The following is a 25,613-nucleotide window of genomic DNA, read 5'->3' as shown; positions in this document are numbered from 1 at the left end:
TCCTATTCCTTTCTTTTGTCCTATTTCTTCTATTCCTTTTTCGAATATCTTCCAGGGTTTACCTCGTGTTCTCCTTCCCTCTGTTCTAGGTTCCACTAATTGTTTTGCTTTCCTATCTTAGTCCATTCTTACTACATGTCCAAACCATTGTAATTATCTTTGTGTCAGTTTCCATTCTATTGACTTGTGATTTAATTCTTCTCAAGACTTCAACACTAAAGCTCTCGCCACGAAAACAGTCCAGTCAAGGTCACGCCTCACAACTACAGTGTTGCCAGTGAGCAACTTCAACCGACGAAATCAACCTCTTGCGTACAACGAGCGAAGTGTCGACTGAGCAGCTTAGAAGAAGTGTGACAATCCTGGAGGGCCAGGGGTGTGGAGGAGGCAAGGGGAAGCTCCGACCTTGACTGGAATGTTTTCGTGGCGAGAGCTATAATAAAATGAGCTTTAAAACGCCGTATTTTAAAGATGGCGCCTCCTATACACACTAGCCCTAGTGAAAAGGAGTGGTTTCTTGTCTTCTGTCAGCCTAAAACTTACAGAAATATCTCGGCAAGTAAAAATTCAATATCTCTGTGCATGCTCACCTCACCAGCAAGTTTACTAGTGGAGGAGAAAGTTTGACAATAGCCTCAGTTCGCAGGCAGATGGGTGGAAAGGCCTTCGCAGTGGCTCATAAGTGACTGCACGTGCACTTAAAGTGGCAGAGGTGAGTAATTTTTATTTTGATGTACGACTTAAGAGAGTGAGAGAAATGCGATATTTAAACACACGAGAGAAACAGGACATGACATAGAGTGGGATGAGGCTAAGCAGATAGGAAGTGAGAAGAGAATACTAGTGAGAAAATGGAAGGAGGCCAAGGAAATAGAGAAGAAAGGTGAAGAAGACACAATGAACTGGAATGGGAGACTTAAGATAAACAAAGAATGGAAGAAGGTGTTAGAAAAAGTGGAAAGGACAAGAGAGAAAGAGGAGAGAAGAAGGAAGAAGAATGAAGGAAAAAGAGCGTGAGATAAAGAGTCGAACCACGTTCCACATGGAAGAAAATGTTTAGCCTTTCAGGTGAAAGTACAGTTGACAAAGGAAAGCCACCTGCTAGAATGTTCCAGAACAACTTTCTAATAGTCTGGAGGGGAGTAATGTTTGTGTATATATATCGTCCTGTTTTGTACCTTGTTACATTTGTACTTGGCGCAGAGTCTGAAGAAGACCTTGCTAGAAGGTTGAAACGTTACGTTTAGTTTATGTTTTATAATAAAATAAATTTCTGCCTTGGTCAGCATATTGAGTTTTTCATATCATGGAAACAAGGCTTAATGGTGTTATATTTTTTTTAGAGTAAAGTTACCTTCTGCTAATGGGCACAACTTCCAAATGCCAGCTGGGCCAATTTGTGCGAATTGACCTAAGGCTAACTCCATATAGGTCAGAGGAATTCCAAGAGTGACAAGCAGAAACATATACGCCAGAATAAAGGCACCTGAAAATAACAAAACAAGTCTATAGTAGAATTCAGTATTTTGAAACAAAATCAATTCGTGGTTTTCTGCCGTTAAATATGTGTAAAACATCGAAGATGAAAAAGGAAAATCAGATATCACATTGCATGTACCTGGCAACAGTGGTACAAGTAGTATATACCAATTTTCGGTAACCTTGTTAATGTCATTATACTGGTCAGTCGCATTTGTAGCTGACGGATGGGAAACAGCGAATCAGCGATCAGTTGCATTTTCTTCGACTGGCATCGGGTATTCTCGGGTCACAACGCACAGTGAGACGAAACAAATGAGCACGGTATACACCACGTGCTGCCAAACGTAATGTAAAGCGAGACAGTTCTCCGACAACGATATCGTCACCACCTCTTGGCAACGTTGCTTCGGGAGAGCGATGTTACACCTACACCTTTATGTTATAACACCCCTGTCAAATACTATCACCCGTTTTTGAGCACATATTGATGCCTAATATATTGGTAACCCAAGTATTGATCAACTTTCACTGAAAATGAGGCTATGATGGATTTATATTTCATGATTTTTTAAAACGGATTTTTTACAAATTTCAAATATTTCGTAAATTATCCAGCCAATCACGAGAAGAGCGATGTTATTGTGCAATATGTAATTCAGCATTCGATAATCTGACGAAATCACTCAATACATATAAATACCGATTTACAATAGCAATACTATTGTCGATTTGCAAAATATTTCATAAAAACTTCCTCCTCCGCTCCGCTGATATTAATGAACAACGAGAATAATAACATTAGCGTACACCAAAGAAGCCGATCCAACTTCTATCTGTTGTTTATTTCTAATGACAGACTGATCGAACCAAGCAAATCAAGCGAAATCAAGAGAATAATAAATCTTAAAGAAAATTACAGTACTCACTCAGTTCACACTGCCCTGCTTCGTACTTCAGAATTTTCCCTTCCCTTCCGCCGTACCCATATATTGCTGCAGTTGCTACAGGCTTTGTAGTTAACTTCCTTCTAAAAATTCAACACGTTAAATATTAAGTCTCTGCTTTCGCTATGTACAGTTTCCCTATTCATCATGAAATCAAACAGTTTGCACTGAAACAGGTTCGAGCTTTTGACAGCCCTAAACAATTTTGCAACTCAGTAACAGAAACACACAATGCAAAACAGCTGGCTGATTGAAGTACGCTGCCTCCGCGTGGGTTGATAATTCGGCTACTGCGCCACAGAGACCGTTTAGTTTGGCCAAGGTGCACTAAGCAAAGGCAATATCAGTCATGTTTAAAATACCCGCCTCGCTTTCAGTTGCCCTCCTCACCTTCTCCCTTTTCTTCCCCTATCATGCACGGGACACAATCGGAGGGACAATATACCATCGAAATTTCCCTTTTCTCAAAAAAAAAATCCCCCAATTTGAAATTATGTATGGATTGGCTCGACTCTGTCACACGATCTCTAATGGAATGGGTTTGCAACACTACATCTGCTCGCACATCGATCGCTGCGTTCACAGCTTTCGTAAATGATGCAACCTCCCCTCACACGGCGATCAAGCCAAAAGACCCAATCAGCGTCCTCTACGCGACTGCTTCAACAGCGTCATAGGGAGCGAAACTAACATTGCGTTCAAGACCCAAGCGCGGCTCGGTCGACGCGGGTTGATATCACTGATTACACGCTTCTCCACCATCTCTCCTGGTGGAGCGGCTTGGGAACACTTGTTGTTTCGAAGGAGATAGAGTTCAAGAAATAAGTATAATAATAATGTGTTGCATTACAGATTTATTTGGGTGTGCACGTGCGAATGTGCGAATAGGCAGAAGCCGCTACTGAATCCATATATTAGTAAAATGGCTAAATAATTACTAGGTTTAATATTTTTGAATTGGAATTCTTTTAACAATTGGAAATTTTAAGGTTTCTTAAGTGGGCAGGCCATGTGGAACGAATGGGGGAGGAAAGAAGAGTTTACAGGATTCTTGTTGGGAAACCTGATGATAAGAGACCTGAAGGAAGGCCAAGACGAAGGTGGAGGGATAACGTTGAGATGGACCTAAAGGAAATCGGTAAGGATGGAAAAGATTGGATTGATCTTGCCAAGGATAGGGACAGATGGAAGGTCTGTGTTGCTACAGCCATAACCCTTCGGGTTTAAGAAGGCTAGAGAGTTAGTTAGTTATGTCATAATCCTATGTCAAATATTAAAATAGAATAGGGTTCTGAATTTTGGAGCTCAGTAGCTCAATGTCTTATGGCAAAAATAGAGTCAATTCAGAAACTATTTGTCATATTACCGTTCATGAAAACTCAAAATTGTCAACATTTAAATATGAGAAATGGTTGATATTTCTTGGTTTACAAACACCGAATTTAGGAGGTAGCAGGATTAAGGATGGTCTAATCGAAGATTGATAATGGTCATTTTTTGAGACAATATTGCCTACTCTCAGTAAATTGTAACATTCGCCATAAAATCTCTAATTGATCATTGAAATCATGATGTGCTGTGAACTAATTGTAAAATTATTGTACGTCGTGCTGTTTCTGGCTATTGTTATACTCAGCACTAAGGATCAATAAACTATTATTATCAATATTATAGTAATGTTTATTATTATTGCATACCTCCACCATTTCCATAAGCAAGAGTTGGGAATCTCCAAGCATTCCCTAGCCCCACCGTTGTTCCTGCGGCAACCAAGAGAAAGTGGGTCTTGGATGACCAGTAGTCTCTTGATTTGTCCATGGGGATACTCTGGAGCAGAAATAGCTACATTAGAAATGTCCCACAGTGCACTACCGTGTATATGAACGTAATTGATGTTCAGGTGCCCATTGACAACCTGTTCTGATAATTTTTAGTTCAGATTTTTAAAAAAGAAACCTGTTTAGCTTATTTTCAAAGTAATTTTTCGGTTGGGATCATTAGTACTGGCAACACTGTGTAAAATAATTTATTAATGCTGATTCGCCACACAAGTTTTATAACTAAACTCTTATTGCAGTGTTTCTCTTGGTGTTCTCTGAGGGCTTCCTGATGGCGTTATGGTATCGCTGTCGCCTTGTAATCAATGGGCCTTGGATTCAATCCCTAGGTGGCAGCACATGGTGGTTCGGATCCCAATTTAAATTGTAGGTCCAGTCCCTATTAGCCTATCTGTGCATAAAGTTATAAAAACAAACTTGGTGTTGTTTGAGAGCGAATGGTGTAACACCAGAGATGATGCCAGCCCCCGTGGCGGAGTGGTTAGCACATCGCGCCAGGGGTCCCGGGTTTGAATTCTGGCCTGGGCATGGTGAATGTTTGTGACTGTCCATTTATCAATTTCATCATATCATCACTCATCCCCATCTTCGCAAATTAGTTAAGTGGCACAAGAAGCGAAGTAAAATAAGACAAATCAATCATTCAATCAAAAACCAGAGATGGTGGTGAACAATGCCAATTTCTCATTAACACTAAAGGGTCAAGTCTGGGTATTTGTAAGAACACGCTAATTGTTGCTTTTCGACCCACTTTTTACAGTGCAATGACAACATCAAAAGAGGAGTTGAATGTCTTTGCTATCACTTCCAATAGATAAGAGAAACATTATTTTTAACGTACTCTTTTCCCACATATGAGTTCCTGCGTAGCCGTATCGTAGCGTTCCAACCTGAACGCGGGGATCTTAAATAGGGATGTAACTTGCCCCTCCCAATTAATACTAGTTGATGGTAGAGACAGCCCTGAACGGGCAGGTACAGATATCTAACTTATCATTAAAATAGACTCATGATTCGGTTTAGACTGAAGTGAGCAATGCGAATGGCAGAATGGGTGTAGACTAGCTTACCCTGTTCGGTTCAGAAATAAGACCAGTAGCTCCTGCTTCTCCGATGATTCCAGATTAAAAGACCTCGTGTCGCTCTCATGCACACCTATTTAAACCCTCGCTTGGCCTCTCGTCACCTCTTGCCAAAGGCCAGTGTTCTTACCATTTCCTGTGAAAGGCTTACCCATCACATTTCTGAGCAGGAGCTGACAAGGTCTGCCAGGGTCAATATTTCTTAATCGAACGGGGTATGGTACGACACTCCCTCTTGCGAGACAATTTCTAAAATTGAAATTGTAATCATTAAAAGTTTAAATTGAACCTTCTGCCATTCACCAAAATTTAAAAGGTTTTTGTTTATTACATGAAAAAAAAGGTTACATAAAATAAAATAATAAAAAAAATTTCGGAGACCCTTCATCGAAAATTAAATGGAACAGAATTATGCTCAAGCTTGACTGCTGAAATAAAGTTTTTTTTTTCATTAGCCACACGCTGGAGAGTCTTTCGTAATCAACAATGCTGACGTTTGGTCAACATGCGATAGCAAGTGTTGTTCGCAGGTCCGTGGAGTCAGCGGAAAGTTCAACACACTGCATCGTAACGCGAGACATGCGAATGGCTTCTGAACAAGTGCTAACTAAGCACCGAACGTAATCCGTGAGAAACCTTAAGGCCGCATGCTCGCAGTCTTCCGCCTCATCAGGATGACAGTTCGAGGCGAGAGCAAAAAGACCGTGGTAAACACCAATCTCCACTGGACTGCGCACAACCACACGAAGATTAAAAAATAGTTGAAGATTATGTTTTCACTTGCCACTGACGTTCGTAGCACACTATGTGTGCACGCTATGACCTGAGAAATCAGAAGGCAGGGCAATCCAAATACACTCAAACCCCGGAGTCCTGGGGTACGAAGCACTGTTCCGGGACATACACGGTCCTTGACCGATCACAATTGCACTGGGGGACCGGATTCGAATCCCGGTGTGGAAAGTTCAGGAATACTGTTCAGCAAAGGTCAGATGAAAAGACGTTGGCCGTGGGGCGGCCGAACACAGGGTAGTCCATGGGAAGCCACTCCAAGTAGCATTTCCAAGCCCCAAAATATGCGTTGTCCAATGGCGAACACTGGGGCGGGTATTTATGATAGGCCCCCGAAAGTTCACAGCAGACGCCATTGCATATTTCCGGCACACATCGAATGGCGACACATTTCGTACGCTGCTTGCATGCGAAAACGGAAGGTGTACCGTGCTGCGATCACTCCAAGAAGGGGAACAGTAAATATGGCCACTGGTAGGATGAAACTGTTCACAGGTGGCCTGGCAGGTTGCTGATCCACAGGGGTGGAGCTCAACACATTTGGGTCGTTGACTGTACCCGGAAAGTTCCAATATGTGGTGAAGTACACTGCCTGGCCTTACAGAGCAAAAAGGGACGATGTACATGAAAGATGTTCATGCTTCTTCTTAAGGGGGGTTAGAGTCGTGGGGGGGGGGGGGTTGCTCTGTAAGATGACATTTCTTCTGATGTTTCTGACGCTGTTCCGATCCTGGGATGTCACTTGGAATAGGATTTTCGGTGATGCTACGCTGGTCCCAATTGGTGGTAGATAATGGGAACAGGGGCGGAGACGACCAAAAGGGGATAGGTCGTTCTGATTGTGATTATCGAAGATGCATAACAGCAGCAGGGGCGTCTTGAGGTGGAAATCCCTGGCGATTTCAGCTATCGCACCAGTGACACACACCGCTGAAATCCAAAGGAGGCTGGTGAGCTCCAAAGCCTTCAGGAATGCGTTCTTCTTCCGGCCTCAAAAAAAATCGCTGGACTACTTTCGAAATTCCTTGAACTCGTGGAATTTCCGAACACGGTAGGAAACAGGTAAGACATTGGAAAAACTACATTGCTCTCAGTCATTCAATATTTAAAATATATAAAAAATGTGTAAAGTAATCGTCTTTTATAGGCAAGTGAAAATCATGAGTAAAGATAAGTAAACTAAAATAAAGTAAACTGCCCAAAAAGTGATATAAATTATAAAACAAAGTTTGAATAAAGGCAAAATAAAAATAAAAGGCGGAAAATGTCATTGGACGCCTTAACATTGGAACACCATTAAAATGAAAATATGACTTCATCAAAAGTAATATATGTATATACTGACTAAATTATATATATAGCCCCTGGCTTCTCCCAAAATAGAATAATGTGCAATATAAAACTAAAGTTATGACATGGCACTAAATGCCCTTTTTTTTTGCACATGATCAATATACAATAAAATAAACGAGAATATCTAGGATTAAATATTGATAAATATATAAAAGTAATATGTAGATGGTATAAAATATATCCCCTGGTATCAGAAAAGTAACCCGACGAAGTCCATTAATATCATGTCAGAAGTGTCAAAGCATTGTAAAAAATGAGGAACTGACGAAAAAAGAATAATTAACCCAAAATTTGGTAACGTCACAGCTGTTAAAACGGACCTAGCCACAAGTAAATTCGGGATCATTAAGATATAATAAAAGAGTAAATGACATGGCTCCAATGACGTTAAGATCATTAATTACGAAAGAGACATAATAAAATGGATGAATAAATCAGGGCGACATAGTGACGCATTGTTAACGCTCACTAGTCAAGGTTGGTTTGCGCTTGCATACGCCTGACGTATAGCATAAATAAACAGTTAAAATAAAGTTCCAAATTAGTAATAGGATAACAGTAACGGGAAAATGGCACAAAAATATTTCATGAAATTTTGGTTCGTTCGCGATTGACTGATTCAATTTCTCCATGGCCAGTCGAAAGTCAGTCCAATCAGGAAGAATTACATTTGAAAAATTTACAGAGGTATTAAAAAGAGGAGAAATTGCTCGAATAGCTATTTCTGTATCTAAAACTCTACGAGTGTGGATGATTTCATCATCAAAAATCAATTGATCAAAATTCTTATAATTACAAAAAAAGGATGTTCCTTCAGACACTGTTATTGTTTTGTGCGAATTTAAATTGCCGTTTAAAGTTTGTGATTGGAGGAATTTTCCTGTGCCGGAAACTATCAATCCTGTTCGAGTGCGAACTTTCGTGAGGTGGCCCCCGACGTTGGATTTTATTTCTGTGGAGCAGGAAATAGTGGAATTATGAAATAGAATATTTGTTAAGCATTTTATATTATCGTGAATTGAAAGTTCCGTATGAATACAAACCTAAATAAAGGAATTAAATTTACAATGACTGTCAAGAATCTCCACGATTTGGGTTTGACCATTATGTTCCATTTTATATGATAATTGGGGAACCTTAATCCGGAACCATTTATTATCAACAAAAGTGCCAACATTTATAGTCCGATAAACGGGAGAAATAGCGTTACGAAGTAAATTGGGAGTTTCTAACAAAATATGAAAAGAATGAGTGGATAAGTCATAATTGACAAGGTAGACATTGGTTAAAGCGTAAAAGAGACCAAGATCCGTCATATACAGGGTGTCCTTAAAGTCAGAATGAAGACTCAGAAAAACACGGAGCCAATCAGGAGAAATCATATGATAAGACAGTTTATTCATCGATAGATCGGTTACCATAAAATCAATACGGGTAAATAATTCTGACGCGTGCAAAAGTGCCATTAGGTGCCTTTCTTCCGTATAGATGTCACAAAATTTCGAAACTAAATCCGCTTTAAGAGCAATAAGAGAACGTTTGAAGATTACCAAAATGTTATTAACAACTCGGAAAGTCTGGATTTCGTCTTTCTTCATTTCCTGTAATTCTGCCTGAATCTGATCTTGATTATGTTTTAGAGCTTGAACAGAAGAGCTAAGGTGATGAAGTGAAAAGGAGTTAGTTATAAATTGAAAGGCCTGCCGAAAATAAATTCATTAAATTAAAAAAAAATCGATCGTTTCCCTCGAGAGCTCCCTTACACATTTTTCCACACCCCATGGCAATTCGGCCGGCTATCGCTGGTTTTAAAACGACAAGGGAGGTAAAGTGAAATTTCGCGTAAGTATTGCTGAATACGATCATGGGTATCATTTTGAATAGCTGACCACTTAACACAGCCTGAGTGGTTATCAGTCCGAATGTTAATATCAATGTGAATATTGGCAGTTGTATATATGTAATCGGAACTGTGAACCATAAGACCTTGTTGTTCGTAAAATAAGCCCAACCTACTTACAAAAATATCCTCATTTTCATTTGCAACTGTATATTGAAAGGTGGGAAGGGTTGTCAGGAATAGAAAAAGACACCTCCAATAAAATTGCGCGATGTCAGCCATGCTTGGTATCTTGGTATTCTGCTCCACAGAAATAAAATCCAACGTCGGGGGCCACCTCACGAAAGTTCGCACTCGAACAGGATTGATAGTTTCCGGCACAGGAAAATTCCTCCAATCACAAACTTTAAACGGCAATTTAAATTCGCACAAAACAATAACAGTGTCTGAAGGAACATCCTTTTTTTGTAATTATAAGAATTTTGATCAATTGATTTTTGATGATGAAATCATCCACACTCGTAGAGTTTTAGATACAGAAATAGCTATTCGAGCAATTTCTCCTCTTTTTAATACCTCTGTAAATTTTTCAAATGTAATTCTTCCTGATTGGACTGACTTTCGACTGGCCATGGAGAAATTGAATCAGTCAATCGCGAACGAACCAAAATTTCATGAAATATTTTTGTGCCATTTTCCCGTTACTGTTATCCTATTACTAATTTGGAACTTCATTTTAACTGTTTATTTATGCTATACGTCAGGCGTATGCAAGCGCAAACCAACCTTGACTAGTGAGCGTTAACAATGCGTCACTATGTCGCCTTGATTTATTCATCCATTTTAATGTATCTTTCGTAATTAATGATCTTAACGTCATTGGAGCCGTCATTTACTCTTTTATTATATCTTAGTGATCCCGAATTTACTTGTGGCTAGGTCCGTTTTAACAGCTGTGACGTTACCAGATTTTGGGTTAATTATTCTTTTTTCTTCAGTTCCTCATTTTTTACAATGCTTTGACACTTCTGACAGGATATTAATGGACTTCGTCGGGTTACTTTTCTGATACCAGGGGATATATTTTATACCATCTACATATTACTTTTATATATTTATCAATATTTAATCCTAAATATTTTCGTTTATTTTATTGTGCCATGTCATAACTTTAGTTTTATATTGCACATTATTTTATATTTTGGGAGAAGCCAGGGGCTATATATATATAATTTATTCAATATATACATACATTACTTTTGATGAAGTCATATTTTCATTTTAATGGTGTTCCAGTGTTAAGGCGTCAAATGACATTTTCCGCCTTTTACTAGCCAGTGTTCTTACCATTTCCTGTGAAAGGCTTACCCATCACATTTCTGAGCAGGAGCTGACAAGGTCTGCCAGGTTCAATATTTCTTAATCGAACGGGGTATGGTACGGTATGGTTATCGCTCTCTTTTTGTTACGACCGGTTCCGTGTTCGATTCTCATTGGGAGCTACACCCAGCATCGTAAGGGCAATTACATAGCTATTTAATCACAACAGTAATGGACTTGGTTCTTAAAAGCGAGATAACAGCGGCGATGGGATTCGAAACACTGACCACGCGCTACTCAATGAAAACTCATATAGCATGTTGCCTGAATTAATTGATGCGTTGAGTCTGACTGCCACGCGGGAGATCCGGGTTCAATTCCCAGAGTGGGTGATCTAAGGTTGGAATTTTTCCGGCCTTGTCACCGCATAAAGCGGCTCTGGGGCCCACCCAGTCTCAAATCACCTGGAAGGGCAGGTAAAGGCGGCTGGAGCATGATGCTGATCACATCACTCCCAAAATGGCCTAGATCGATAATGTGTGGGGTCCCACTCCCACATCCCCTAACTGTACCTTCATGGCGCGGTGCTATATGCATGGGGAACTTGACCTTGCATTTAAGTCCACTTTGTGCACATCTGGGTTAATCAAGACTGAACCTACTTTAAAGTGATTTCCGACTTACTATATGTCTCCACCGGATATCGAACCCCGAACCCCTTGATTACGAGGCCACGATTTTACCACTACGCCAGCGGGGAAACCCTATTTTAGCTGACGAAAATACCACGTGAAATATTGAAACGTTTAAAATAAAAATAAAATGGTGCTTACAATGTAACGCCAGACCCGGATTTTTATACAGCTTTAACTCGTAAAATATGTACACTCACGTGCAATAAAAATGGGACACCTATATCCTGAAATGCTCGCTTCCTTGCAATGCGTTATGTGTGTTGCCTAACCCTACGGCGGTGGCAGAAGATGCAATTGAAAATTTGCTATTAAAATCCACTTATCGCCGTAGGGTTAGACAACACACATAACGCTTTGTAGGGAAGTGAACATTTCAGGATCTAGGTGTCACATTTTTATTGCTTGTGACTGTACATCCTGCAAATCTGTCTCCCCTCCGATCAAACTTTCCATGTCATTGAGTGTATATACATGTAGTTCTGGACAAACCTAAATATACTCAATCAAAATTTCCATGTCATTGAGTGCATATACATGTAGTTCTGGACAAATTTAAAGATACTCGATCAAACGTTCTATGTCATTGAGTGTATATACATGTAGTTCGGGACAAATTTAAAGATACTCGATCGAACTTTCCACGTCATTGAGTGTATATACATGTAGTTCTGGACAAATTTAAATATACTCGATCAAACTTTCCACGTCATTGAGTGTATATACATGTAGTTCTGGACAAATTTAAAGATACTCGATCGAACTTTCTATGTCATTAAGTGTACATACATGCAGTTCTGGACAAATTTAAAGATACTCGATCGAACTTTCCATGTCATTGAGTGTATACATGTAGTTCTTGACGAATTTAAAGATACTCGATCAAACGTTCCATGTCATTGAGTGTATATACATGCAGTTCTGGACAAATTTAAAGATACTCGATCAAACGTTCCATGTCATTGAGTGTATATACATGCAGTACTTGACTAATTTAAAGATACTCGATCAAACGTTCCATGTCATTGAGTGTATATACATGCAGTTCTGGACGAATTTAAAAATACTCCATCGAACTTTCTATGTCATTGAGTGTAGTTCTGGACAAATTTAAAGATACTCGATCAAACTTTCCATGTCATTGAGTGTATATACATGCAGTTCTGGACAAATTTAAAGATACTCGATCGAACTTTCCATGTCATTGAGTGTATACATGTAGTTCTTGACAAATTTAAAGATACTCGATCAAACTTTCATTGTCATTGAGTGTATATACATGCAGTTCTAGACGAATTTAAAGATACTCCATCAAACTTTCTATATCATTGAGTGTACTTCTGGACAAATTTAAAGATACTCGATCGAACTTTCTATGTCATTAAGTGTACATACATGCAGTTCTGGACAAATTTAAAGATACTCGATCGAACTTTCCATGTCATTTGGTGTATACATGTAGTTCTTGACAAATTTAAAGATACTCGATCAAACGTTCCATGTCATTGAGTGTATATACATGCAGTTCTGGACGAATTTAAAAATACTCCATCGAACTTTCCATGTCATTGAGTGTAGTTCTGGACAAATTTAAAGATACTCGATCAAACTTTCCATGTCATTGAGTGTATATACATGCAGTTCTGGACAAATATAAAGATACTCGATCGAACTTTCCATGTCATTGAGTGTATACATGTAGTTCTAGACGAATTTAAAGATACTCGATCAAACATTCATTGTCATTGAGTGTATATACATGCAGTTCTAGACGAATTTAAAGATACTCCATCAAACTTTCTATGTTATTGAGTGTACTTCTGGACAAATTTAAAGATACTCGATCGAACTTTCTATGTCATTAAGTGTACATACATGCAGTTCTGGACAAATTTAAAGATACTCGATCGAACTTTCCATGTCATTGAGTGTATACATGTAGTTCTTGACGAATTTAAAGATACTCGATCAAACGTTCCATGTCATTGAGTGTATATACATGCAGTTCTGGACGAATTTAAAGATACTCAATCAAACTTTCTATGTCATTGAGTGTAGTTCTAGACAAATTTAAAGATACTCGATCGAACTTTCTATGTCATTGAGTGTATATACATGTAGTTCTGGACAAACTTAAATATACTCAATCAAACTTTCCATGTCATTGAGTGTATATACATGTAGTTCTGGACAAATTTAAAGATACTCGATTGAACTTTCTATGTCATTAAGTGTACATACATGCAGTTCTGGACAAATTTAAAGATACTCGATCGAACTTTCCATGACATTGAGTGTATACATGTAGTTCTTGACAAATTTAAAGATACTCGATCAAACGTTCCATATCATTGAGTGTATATACATGCAGTTCTGGACAAATTTAAAGATACTCGATCAAACGTTCCATGTCATTGAGTGTATATACATGCAGTACTTGACTAATTTAAAGATACTCGATCAAACGTTCCATGTCATTGAGTGTATATACATGTAGTTCTGGACAAATTTAAAGATACTCGATCAAACGTTCCATGTCATTGAGTGTATATACATGCAGTTCTTGACAAATTTAAAGATACTCGATCAAACGTTCCATGTCATTGAGTGTATATACATGCAGTACTTGACTAATTTAAAGATACTCGATCAAACGTTCCATGTCATTGAGTGTATATACATGTAGTTCTGGACAAATTTAAAGATACTCGATTGAACTTTCTATGTCATTAAGTGTACATACATGCAGTTCTTGACAAATTTAAAGATACTCGATCAAACGTTCCATGTCATTGAGTGTATATACATGCAGTACTTGACTAATTTAAAGATACTCGATCAAACGTTCCATGTCATTGAGTGTATATACATGCAGTTCTAGACGAATTTAAAGATACTCCATCGAACTTTCTATGTCATTGAGTGTAGTTCTGGACAAATTTAAAGATACTCGATCAAACTTTCCATGTCATTGAGTGTATACATGTAGTTCTTGACAAATTTAAAGATACTCGATCAAACTTTCATTGTCATTGAGTGTATATACATGCAGTTCTAGACGAATTTAAAGATACTCCATCAAACTTTCTATGTTATTGAGTGTACTTCTGGACAAATTTAAAGATACTCGATCGAACTTTCTATGTCATTAAGTGTACATACATGCAGTTCTGGACAAATTTAAAGATACTCGATCGAACTTTCCATGTCATTGAGTGTATACATGTAGTTCTGGACAAATTTAAAGATACTCGATCGAACGTTCCATGTCATTGAGTGTATATACATGTAGTTCTGTACAAACTTAAATATACTCAATCAAACTTTCCATGTCATTGAGTGTATATACATGTAGTTCTGGACAAATTTAAAGATACTCGATGGAAGTTTCTATGTCATTGAGTGTATATACATGTAGTTCTGGACGACTTTAAAGGTACTCAATCAAACTTTCTTTGTCATTGAGTGTAGTTCTGGACAAGTTTAAAGATACTCGAACAAACTTTCTATGTCATTGAGTGTATATACATGTAGTTCTGGACGAATTTATAGATACTCCATCAAACTTTCTATGTCATTGAGTGTAGTTCTGGACAAATTTAAAGATACTCGATCAAACTTTCCATGTCATTGAGTGTATATACATGCAGTTCTGGACAAATTTAAAGATACTCGATCGAACTTTCCATGTCATTGAGTGTATATACATGTAGTTCTGGACAAACTTAAATATACTCAATCAAACTTTCCATGTCATTGAGTGTATATACATGTAGTTCTGGACAAATTTAAAGATACTCGATGGAACTTTCTATGTCATTGAGTGTATATACATGTAGTTCTGGACATGCGCGCCGACTACGTGGGTGCTCCTGTGCTCGAGCACCCACATAAATAATATTGTGGGTGCGCTGCACCCACAAGATTTTTAGTTTGATAAAAACAAAATAAAATAAATATTTCTCACTTGCCATTATCAAAAAATAATAAGCAATTAAAACATTGAGATGGGACAGACTTTGATAAAGACAAGCTAACATTGCACAGGGACATGTTTCTAGATGTGTGCAGAACGAACAAAGAAAAAGTGGCCAACTTGTCAGACATTACAAATATTTTAAGTAGAGAAAACAGTGGTCCCATGCGTGAAATGCTCACAGAATTTGTGAAGTTTGTACGGGTGATCTTAACTATACCTGTTACTTCTTGTACCTCTGAGCGGTCATTTTCAGCACTTAGACGATTGAAAACGATTTTGCGGTCAACAATGACCCAAAAAAGATTGAATGATTTGGCAATTTTGCATGTTCATAAAGAAATGACTAAAAATGTTGACATTACCAAAATTGCAAACAAATTCAGAAGTGCAAATGACGTAAGAAGGAATGTGTTTTATATTGAAAGTTAACATGTCATGATTATTATTATTATTATTTGGTACATAAAGTTAGTCATTTTGTAGTTTCTGTTCACAACAAAATCCTTGCATAGTTCTTTCTGCAATACAATTAAAAGGATTTGCATTTATGAAGATTTTTTCATTTTAATTTGTATGAATGTGGTACTTTCTTTTAGTAACGTGTTGATAATATCATTGCCTCTTGCAATCATTGTGCATGTAAGTTGTTTTAAGTATACAATACTTGATAATTACAGATCTAACCGCCATTGATATGCACCCACAGAAATTTTGGAAAGTCGGCGCCCTTGGTTCTTAACGAATTTAAAGATACTCCATCAAACTTTCTATGTCATTGAGTGTACTTCTGGACAAATTTAAAGATACTCGATCAAACTTTCTATATCATTGAGTGTATATACATGCAGTTCTGGACGAATTTAAAGATACTCCATCAAACTTTCTATGTCATTGAGTGTACTTCTGGACAAATTTAAAGATACTCGATCAAACTTTCTATATCATTGAGTGTATATACATGCAGTTCTGGACGAATTTAAAGATACTCCATCAAACTTTCTATGTCATTGAGTGTAGTTCTGGACAAATTTAAAGATACTCGATCGAACTTTCCATGTCATTGAGTGTATATACTCGGTCCTATTTCCTTCACAATCTTAACGAAGCGCGTGGCCACTATGTTGCCAATTCTTGTAAGTACATCGACCTGAACAGGTGGTGGCCACACACCCAGTGAAGACGAGGGGGGCAGTTGCCCCCCCCCCACTTTTTGCAACCTTTGCACTCGCACTACGCTGAACCTTATCTGCCAAGGGAAAATCCCCTAGTTTGCCCCCCTAGTTTCGTCACTTTCCCCCTCCCCCAGTTTTGGAACCCAATCGCCGCCACTGACACCTCATCTATATTGTGGGCAAGGTGGATTAATTTAAATCAGGTTGATTCAAATCAAGACTTAAATCAGGTGATTTTTTTAAAAATAAAAACACTGATTTAAATTGATAATTTACAGGATAATGCAAATAAGGCTTGTAGATATCAGAATCACTTTTGATGAAAGTGCATTAATCTCATAATCATTTAATGGTGTTTATTAGGCTCTAAGGAAGGAAAAGAGAGGAAACAAAATATATGTACTGATGGGGTGAAGCTCATACGAAAGCGAATGTAACATGTAAACTCTAAACACACTTAAATTTATCTTGATTTAAAATTCAATAATTTTCATAGACAAGATAGCAAACATTTTGTGTAGAATAATATACAAAATACTAATCATGTTACTAAATCATAATTAGTGTCATTATCATTAAACTGTAAATAAACATGGCAGTTGATATTTTGCAAACTAATTTTTTTTAACAAAATGCCAAAATTCATCTACAAAGATTTTAAACAATATTTTAATATACAATTATAGAGTACATCTATAACATTTTATTTTCACCAGAAGAAAAGTTACTGAAACTATTAGCCTATAGTTTCATTAACACACTGTACAAACATTTCCATAGTAGGTTCATATACATACATACATATATATATATGTATATATATATATATATATATATATATATATATATATGTTATGTATAGGATCAGAAACAGAAAAAATATATTTGCATATAATTTTTTATTTGCCTTAATCAAACTGTTCAAATATTTTAGAGGGACGATTTCTAGAAAAAAGCCTTTCTACAAAAAAAAAGACATATCTATATGTATGGTGCCAAGAACCATAAAAGCAATTTTAAGCATGTTTTTTTTAAAAAAAAGTAATAAAAATATCCATTTGAATAAAAAAATCCGATTTAAATAAGAAAAAAATCATCACAAATGATTTTCATCCAACCTGATTGTGAGTAAGATTAGCTTTGTGTTTCTTTAAATTTGCCCGGAAGTATACCATACCTTATTATCATCATCTTCTGACAATGGCCTTTCTCCGTGTTTAATCTCTTTTTCAGTCTTGGCATCTTCCTTATCTTCCAAGGAAACAAAAGTAGTTTCTCCCTCATGTTTATATATTTCAAGAATTGAAGTGACACGCCCAATGCCGTATGTTTTATTTGCTCTGAAGTTGATTATATCCAATTCGTCTAAGATAAAGATAAATAAATTAAAATACATTCAGAAAACATCGCATGGTTGCCAGGTGCATGTAAGTAACACTATTTTCATGAAAATTTCCAAGTTTCTTTTTTATTGTTTTCAGTAATTGCATGATGTATACAGTTTCGAAACACACATTTTGGGGCACTGAAACACCAGCAGTGGTGCCAATGCACAGTCTTAATTTCTAAAAAGAACGATTTTCCTAGTTCCCACTTTAAGACGCCTCATCCGATTGGCTATCGGTTGAAATGAACATTTCTTTTTCACTGCCATAGATGCCGAGCTAATCCACCTAACCAAGCTGAAAATTACCGACGTAATGTAAAAAATTCATTTACACTTCCCGTTACATCTGGCAACACTGCGTCGACATTAATAAAATCCAATCATTGTTCCCCGGTTTAAAAATATATGCATGAACAAGGTTTCAATTTGGTATAAGGATTATATGTGTAACACTTCCGGTTCAAAAGTTGTACTATCCCCAACTCCGGGTTGCGTTGTAAATGGAACACCCTGTACATAGCAATAGCATTGGTATCAAAATGCATCTCGAAAATATGTCGGTCCACCATCGATATGTTGAGAAAAATTGTTTTGTTCGGCAAAAAATTGTATTTAGCTAATTTGTTATGAAAGTTTTAGGGATGTTGCCTAATGGATTGAAAATCAAATCAGGCGGGCTAACTTACACGAGCCTTGATTTCTGAAATAACATCTTGTAAAATTTGTAACGGTACCGGTATTATATGCAGTCTTCGGGTAATTATGTTTTAATAGGAACATAGATTCATTGAAGTTCTATTTTTAGATCTAGACGTCGTCTTCAAGGAATGAACACAGGCCCGTAGCTAGAATTGATCTTCAGGGGGGCTCACGGGTTATCAGGGGAGGGGCTTTGTAAACCAAGTCTACTTTTCAAAAGTTTAACAGTGTTAAATGAAGGTAAATTATGTGTGTGGGGGAGGCGTGGAGCGGGGAGTAGGGGGTAATTAATTTATATATATTTTAGAGACATCATACAAATACTACATTTTTTATATCATTTAAAATATCGCTTGAAGTGTGAATTGACTGCTGCTAAAATCATACTTTACTACACACTCCATACTACTATTGATGATACAGATATTTATATCACACAAGAAAAATGGACAGAATTCAGTCATTGTGCCTAGCGAACCTTCCATTCCCGGGCCGAAACAATAAAACTCCCCTTCGTTCCATGTTGACCTTTGACGCCAGATACCGAGGGAATTTGCATGATGACGTGTCAAAGTTACAGGTTTCTGTCTAAACGGGAGGTCGCAACCAGAGGCGTCTCGTGAACGCATGCGGTGCATGCTGCGCATGCGTTCACGAGACGCCTCTGGTCGCAACTCGCAACAGGGGCAGCGAAGGTACAGATAAAGATGCTCCCCTACGAAGCAACTTTCTAAAGTCTGAGAAGAGAATATTCTATATACGTTGCTTTTATTGCCAGTAACTGTACATTTCTCATGGTATGGGAGCATTGAATCGAAATATCACAGGAAACAATTAATGTTTTCGCGCTTTACTTGCTTAATTGATGGAAAATCAAATCTATCCGCTTAACCTACATGGGTGTCCCGAAGGCGAATTTTCTTTTTCCAGTAAACTTGTGAATGCGGTTTTATTTCTTGCTCTCTGAACGGCCTTTGGAAAGTTACGGTGCTGTGATTGTGAGAATGTCTTATTTCCTATTTTAGCGCAAATTTGCTGCTTTCTAATCTAATCTAACCTTACCCCTAACCTAACGTACAGTGGTGGAAAAAAGTTCTTCCCCATAAGACTTTAATGGCAGTAAATAATGCCGGAAAGGTAGGCAACACACATTGCACCTTTAGGTGATCGAGTGATTCTGTCTGTCTCAAGAGCAACTCGTCTTTCATGCAATAGCTAACAGACACAGGAAAATGTAGGAAAGTCACGTGGAATGTTGTTCGTCAGAATATCGCCTGTTCTCAAGCCAAGTCGCAGAACCGACAAGACGTTACATGTCCGAAAATGATTCGCTCAAAAGCGTTGAACGGAACACTAAAATAATTATTGCCTTAATTACAAAGGCTACTATACTATATGTGTGCCGCGGTAGCTCGGTCGTTAGGGCGTTTGATTACCATGCGAGAGATCTGAGTTCGATCCCCGACTATTGGAATTTTGTCCACCTGTTCAAGTGGTTCCGGCGCCCACCAGTGTCGTATAAAGTGGGTACCTGGAGGAAACTCGGGGGGGGGGGGTAAAGGCGGCAAGAAGCATGGTGCTGATTACATTATCCCCACCTTCGGCCGTAACAAGAAAGTGTGGGGCCCTAACTCCACACCCCCTACACGCCTTCATGACTTGGTGCAAAGCACAAGGTTGCACTACGTGGACTTTCTTCCAAGTTCCGTAGGGATGTAAATAGGCTCCAGATTTTCTTGACACAATTCATCTATGTTATATTTCGTTATAAAAAGCATGGCCGATATCCTGTGTGTGTATGGGGGGGGGGTATAATTCAAACATGTGAGGTGATCCTTTTCCCACTACTCCATTGTCCGATTCTTCGTATCCAAAATAACTCTCAATTCCACACACTGAAAATGTAGCACTTCCTACATCTTAGCATGAAAATATCTAGTAGCAAAGTATTGTATAGGCACATAGTGATTCGGATCCCACTGTAGGTGCATTCACGATTAGTCTTACTGTGCGTAAAGTGGACTTAAGACACCAAATCAATCAACCAACACAATCCCGTTATTAACCAGATTATCGAATCCTGAACCTTCGTCGCGAATAACATAAGCAGGAAGACAATGTAAAATTACCGAATAGAAACAGAGCCTAAAACCTACAACAGATAGACTGGATTAAGTCGACGATAGAGCACGCTTTCTGAAATGAAGAAGAATACGAAAGTTGAAGCACCTCGATACACACACACTTTTCATCCTCTCAATGGGAAGATATTCTTCTTGCAGAGATGACTTTACGTAGGTCTTCAAGGCCACGGCGAGAAAGTGTTCTACATGCAATGACGGGACCCAAACATACGTCTAGTTTGATATGAAAGCTGTGTTCCTCCTTATTTCGTACGTCATTGATAACAGGAACACGTAGCCTCGTCTGCTGTTCGCCACCCTTTGGTTCAGTGACCTTCGCTCGTAGTTAGCAAGAGTGAATGACTCACCAGATACCTGTTGCCTGTGAGCTTATACAAGAATACATATTTCGTTAGCGTCTGTGAGTATTTTTTCATCTGCAATTATATCAGTTAACGTTCGAATAGTTTCCTAATGGTTACGTTATTTATAAATTAGTTCTCGAGAGTGAGCTTTCAATCTATTTGCACGGGGGGAGGGTTATACAGCCTGCACTGCATGTATTATTTTTTTCTTTCCTGAAACAAGAAGAAATTCGAAAACGCAAAAAAGAGTCGTATAAGAGTAGTTAACAAAGGGAAGAAAAAACGAAAATGTAAATGTTGAAATAAATTATTGTATAGATCGAGTGGATAACATTTTGTCACGGGGCCTCCTCGTTGGCTAATGATAACGTCGTCACCTTGTGATCAAGGCATACAGGGTTCGATACAAGGTGGAGGCACGTAGTGGTTCGTATCTCATTTTAAATTGAAGGTCAAGTTCCGATTAGCTTATTTGTGCACAAAACAAAAGCTAAAAAAATAAATTGTCACAGTGTAAGAAAATTTCATGTTCAACCACATACGAAACAAAAAATAATAATTTATGCCATGTTGGAGTTCACATCTGTAGCATGTAACCAACACAATTATGGATCGCAACATATTTTCTCAGATCCATTTTAATTATACATGTATGATAAAATAACAGAAGTAGAGGAAAGAGAGAGCCAAGCGAAACACGGATGTCTTCTCCAGAATGTCAAATCTCATTACTTAAGGTTCTGGGTTCAAGTCCCGGGCACGCATGACTCTCTTGTTCTTACCCTTTTATCTGCTCTATTTCATCATAAATCGTCGTTATGGTTTACCTACAGGGGAAAAATGATGACAATAATTGCCAATACAAAGCCAATAACAAACAGAACAACTCAATTAGGGAGATGTCAAGAAAGAAACAAGACTTGACATTGTCTCCGTATCTCGGTTTCTCGAATTGAAAATTGCTCTCCCATTCTCGGTCTCGACTAGTTAAATATAGAAATCGAAAACGTATGTGAAGACACATATATTTCATATATCCCGGTTTTGTAGGAGATTTCATGAGAGATGAAATAAGTACTCTTTATTTTTATTAGTTTTATTAAGTAACATCACTTTTCTTCCCAGTTGTCGACGAGTGACCATTACGTGAAATTAATGACGAAATACTCAAACTCCCGTGACAAGGACGGTATTCAAACCCAGGAACTTTGTGACGAGATCGAATGTCGACCACTTAATGAGCTCGCCCACCGAATCTGTTTAATGATGTTTGTGTCAGGTAATTCGTAATAACTGTCAATATCCCACATTCATTATCATTTGTTTTATCTTATTGATGTGATTAACCTGAAGTCGAAGAATTAGTTGAAAGGCAATAATGCAAGATTGAATGTCTCTGATGTTACTTCATGTCGAATAATATGACGTGATATTATATTAATATATTAATAATATAATATGCCTAGTCACTCCATTGATTGATCCCAATTACGCACACATAATATGGTAAAATGTCTACTCCTAACCGACCTCCATAGCGGAGTGGTTAGCACAGCGCGCTACGACAGCATGGGCCCCTGCAGAGGCCTGCACAAGACCTGGAGCAGACCCGTTCGCGAGACATCGCTCCTGAAATGCCATGCAACCTGCGCAACACCCTCGCTTGAGCAGCTTGTATGCTCACCTGCCCAGATCGTTCCTGGCAGGCATTGTAGACCCGCCGGGTACCCGCAGTCTTACGATACCTAGTAGGTCTCAGTTCGTTCTTTCCATCAACTGCAGACCCCTCCCTCTGCATGACGTAGTTGCTTCGAGTAGAAACTGCACCTGGCCCACACCGTTCTGCAGTGTTGCCAACTGCAATAGATTTTCACTACTTAAAAAAGGGAACTCAAAGCTTCGTAAGCCACATCACCAATGAAATGAGATTTACGAATGTTGCTACCCCCCCCCCACACACACACACATTGAAATAGGTTTTCCGTGGCACAGGATCCATAAGTATATGTCGTAAATAACCAATATACGTATATATATTGATATAGGGCAGGACTGAAACATGTCACATTCGACGCTGAGGTCGCGAGTCAAACAACACACTGTTCTACTGCGAACACCAGGGCCGTAGCCAGCCAGGGGCATTGCCGTTACCCTCGTTTGGGGGGGGGGGCAAGTACTTGGATAAACGTAACAACAACAACAATCACAATAATAGTAATAAAGTAGCATGAAAGGCATTATTATCCTCATAAATCACGCAAAAAGGGGGTAGAAGTCGGTTCTCACGCATTTGTGTTGAAACAGAGGATTAGAAATATTTTTTTTCAACACGTCAATTTCACGTTAGCTAATAATGGAAAACAAGCACACAAACTATTTTTGAAAGAAAGAAAGTGCATGATAAATGCATTCCGAATGTACATACATATGGCATGTAAAATTTCCATCTACAATATTTTCTTTTCACATGGAGCGACGTATTACATAATTAATTCATCCAACTCGTAACAAACCAACATTAATAGCAAATAATATCACGGGCCGCCATAGCATTCTCTGTTTTAAAACTTTTCTCACTTAGATCGTTCGGCGCTCAGGGCCGACTCCCGCTACCCCTTTGCTACGACATTGAACTTGATGAGACTTGTACTTTAATGTTTGACCCCCCCTGACCCCTCCGCTAGACAATTTCCGTCCAAGGTTGTGAGCAATGCACCCTGCCCCCTCTGGTTGCGCCACTGCGTGCCTGTTAAGGCACCATGCAATGAAAAACAATTAGTTTTCAGTGAGGAGATTTTTGTTTGCTCGATCATTCATTTAGATAAATGAAACTGTAATATTGCGTGCATTTCCTGGCAATAAGATAAAAACTGCTTACGCTGAACTGAAATCGCTAAGTATATAAATTCTCCTTGGAGAAGAAGCTCCTCCTAGGACTTCGTAGGATTTAGTAGCTACGTAAGTAGGCAACACTGGCTGCAGCCGTCCACGTGGTGATGAAACACCTGGAGCGACACGTTGCCGGAGGGCTGTTTCCTTCCAGCAGGTTTTGCAGGCGCCCGGGTCTTGATGAATGCCCAGGTACCTTGTAAGCGCAGAGCGCCTTGAAGACCAAGAACCCGGGTAAAGACGCAAGTCGACTCGTTGCCGTGGGCAGGCGAGCAGGTAAACCTGTTATCGCGTGCAAGCGGGCAGTGGGTAGGTAAAAGGCAGACTATGCTGGCCTCTAGGCCCCTGGTTCGAATCTCGGCTTGACCATGGGTGTTCTTGGTGAGTGTCCTTTAATCAATGTCATCATATCATCACTCATTACTCATCTTCATCGTCGCTATTTGCCAAACGTGAAAGGATAGCGACACTAAATAACAAGCATCCAATCAAATCGAACATCTTCACCGATTTAATTCTATATCGTACCAAATTCCCACATTATCACTGCATCTTGCTTCATTTTACAGCATCTCAATTGTTTTCCTATTCGAAAACAATAGGAATGTTGTTTTGTCCAGTTGATTGTGCATTGTTTCGTTGTTTGGATTGTTTCTTTAACGTCGCATTAATTAGTTTTAGACCGATCGTGACAGAGGGAATCGAGAACACAAAGCAAGGGGAAAAGAGAAGTTAGAGACTACGGCTCTCTTTAAAGGTAGCATTCCGTGAATACGACTGAAGTGACTGCAGTATATTATGGATAAAATTTGTTTCACTTTTTCCTTTTATTTCTATTTCAGTTATTTTACTTCGCTTTTCTTCTACCACTCGTGTTAATCGTGTCGGTGAGGAAGAATTATAAACTCGTGAATTGGCTGATGTCACAAAAAATCTATGCCTCGCCCACGGTTCGAACCTGTGACCACAAAATATTGTCTTATTTTCAAAATTTACGCCAAATATGGATTCACTCTTCTCTTTCTCAAGGCGTTCCATTGCCTCTCCGATGGCGTAGTGGTAACGTCTTCAACATGTAAACAAAGGCTTCCAAATTTAGTACCAGATAGAAGAACATTTGGTTCGGATCCCAATTTAGTCTAGAGATCCAGGTCATAAACTAGACTTAAGCAATTAACGTGTGGCATGCGGTCTGTGATGAGAACCATCATTTCAGTGAACCTTCTTGACAATGACTCTAGTATCACTCAAAAAAATATTTCCTTAGGAGTAGCTCTTGTTAAGAAACCAGTTGCTGAAATGTTCCTTTTGAGGCCACGTAGCACCCAACTGTTTGTTGTGGCTGGGGCATGAGTCATGTGACTCGTGCTATCAATGCTCAATCCTTCCCGAGAACTCATATCCACCAGGCAAACTTAAGCGAATATTTTGTTATTTGGGTTGCATAAACAACAGGCTTTAAGACGTTACGAAATTCTAGGTCCCGTGGCCCAGGTAATTCTTTCTCCGACTGTACAGCGCAAACAAGATATTCTCACAATCACGGCACCGTAACTTTCCAACAGCCAATCAGAGAGCAAGAAATGAAACCGCATTCACAAGTTGACTGGAAAAAGAAAATGCGCGTCCCGAAGTGATGAGGGGGATGCTTGGCAA

General features: G+C 38.6%; 1 protein-coding gene across 1 annotated transcript in view; it reads right to left on the bottom strand.

Moving 5' to 3' along the window:
- The window catches only part of LOC146004904 (sodium-dependent proline transporter-like), a 59,735-nt gene that overhangs the window by 31,700 nt on the left and 2,422 nt on the right, over positions 1–25,613 (bottom strand). The window contains exons 2-4 of the mRNA XM_083143933.1: positions 17,672–17,859; positions 4,124–4,253; positions 1,355–1,486 (exon numbers count right to left, since the gene is read on the bottom strand). Coding sequence (XP_083000059.1) covers positions 1,355–1,486; positions 4,124–4,253; positions 17,672–17,859 — 450 coding nt within the window. The remainder of the gene's footprint in view (positions 1–1,354; positions 1,487–4,123; positions 4,254–17,671; positions 17,860–25,613) is intronic.

This window comes from Lepisma saccharinum, chromosome 22, assembly GCF_977018435.1.
Source record: "Lepisma saccharinum chromosome 22, izLepSacc3.1, whole genome shotgun sequence".
NCBI classification, from domain to species: Eukaryota; Metazoa; Arthropoda; class Insecta; order Zygentoma; family Lepismatidae; genus Lepisma; species Lepisma saccharinum.
Note: the sequence above shows the minus strand (reverse complement) of the source record. Positions and strands in the feature narration are given on the sequence as shown.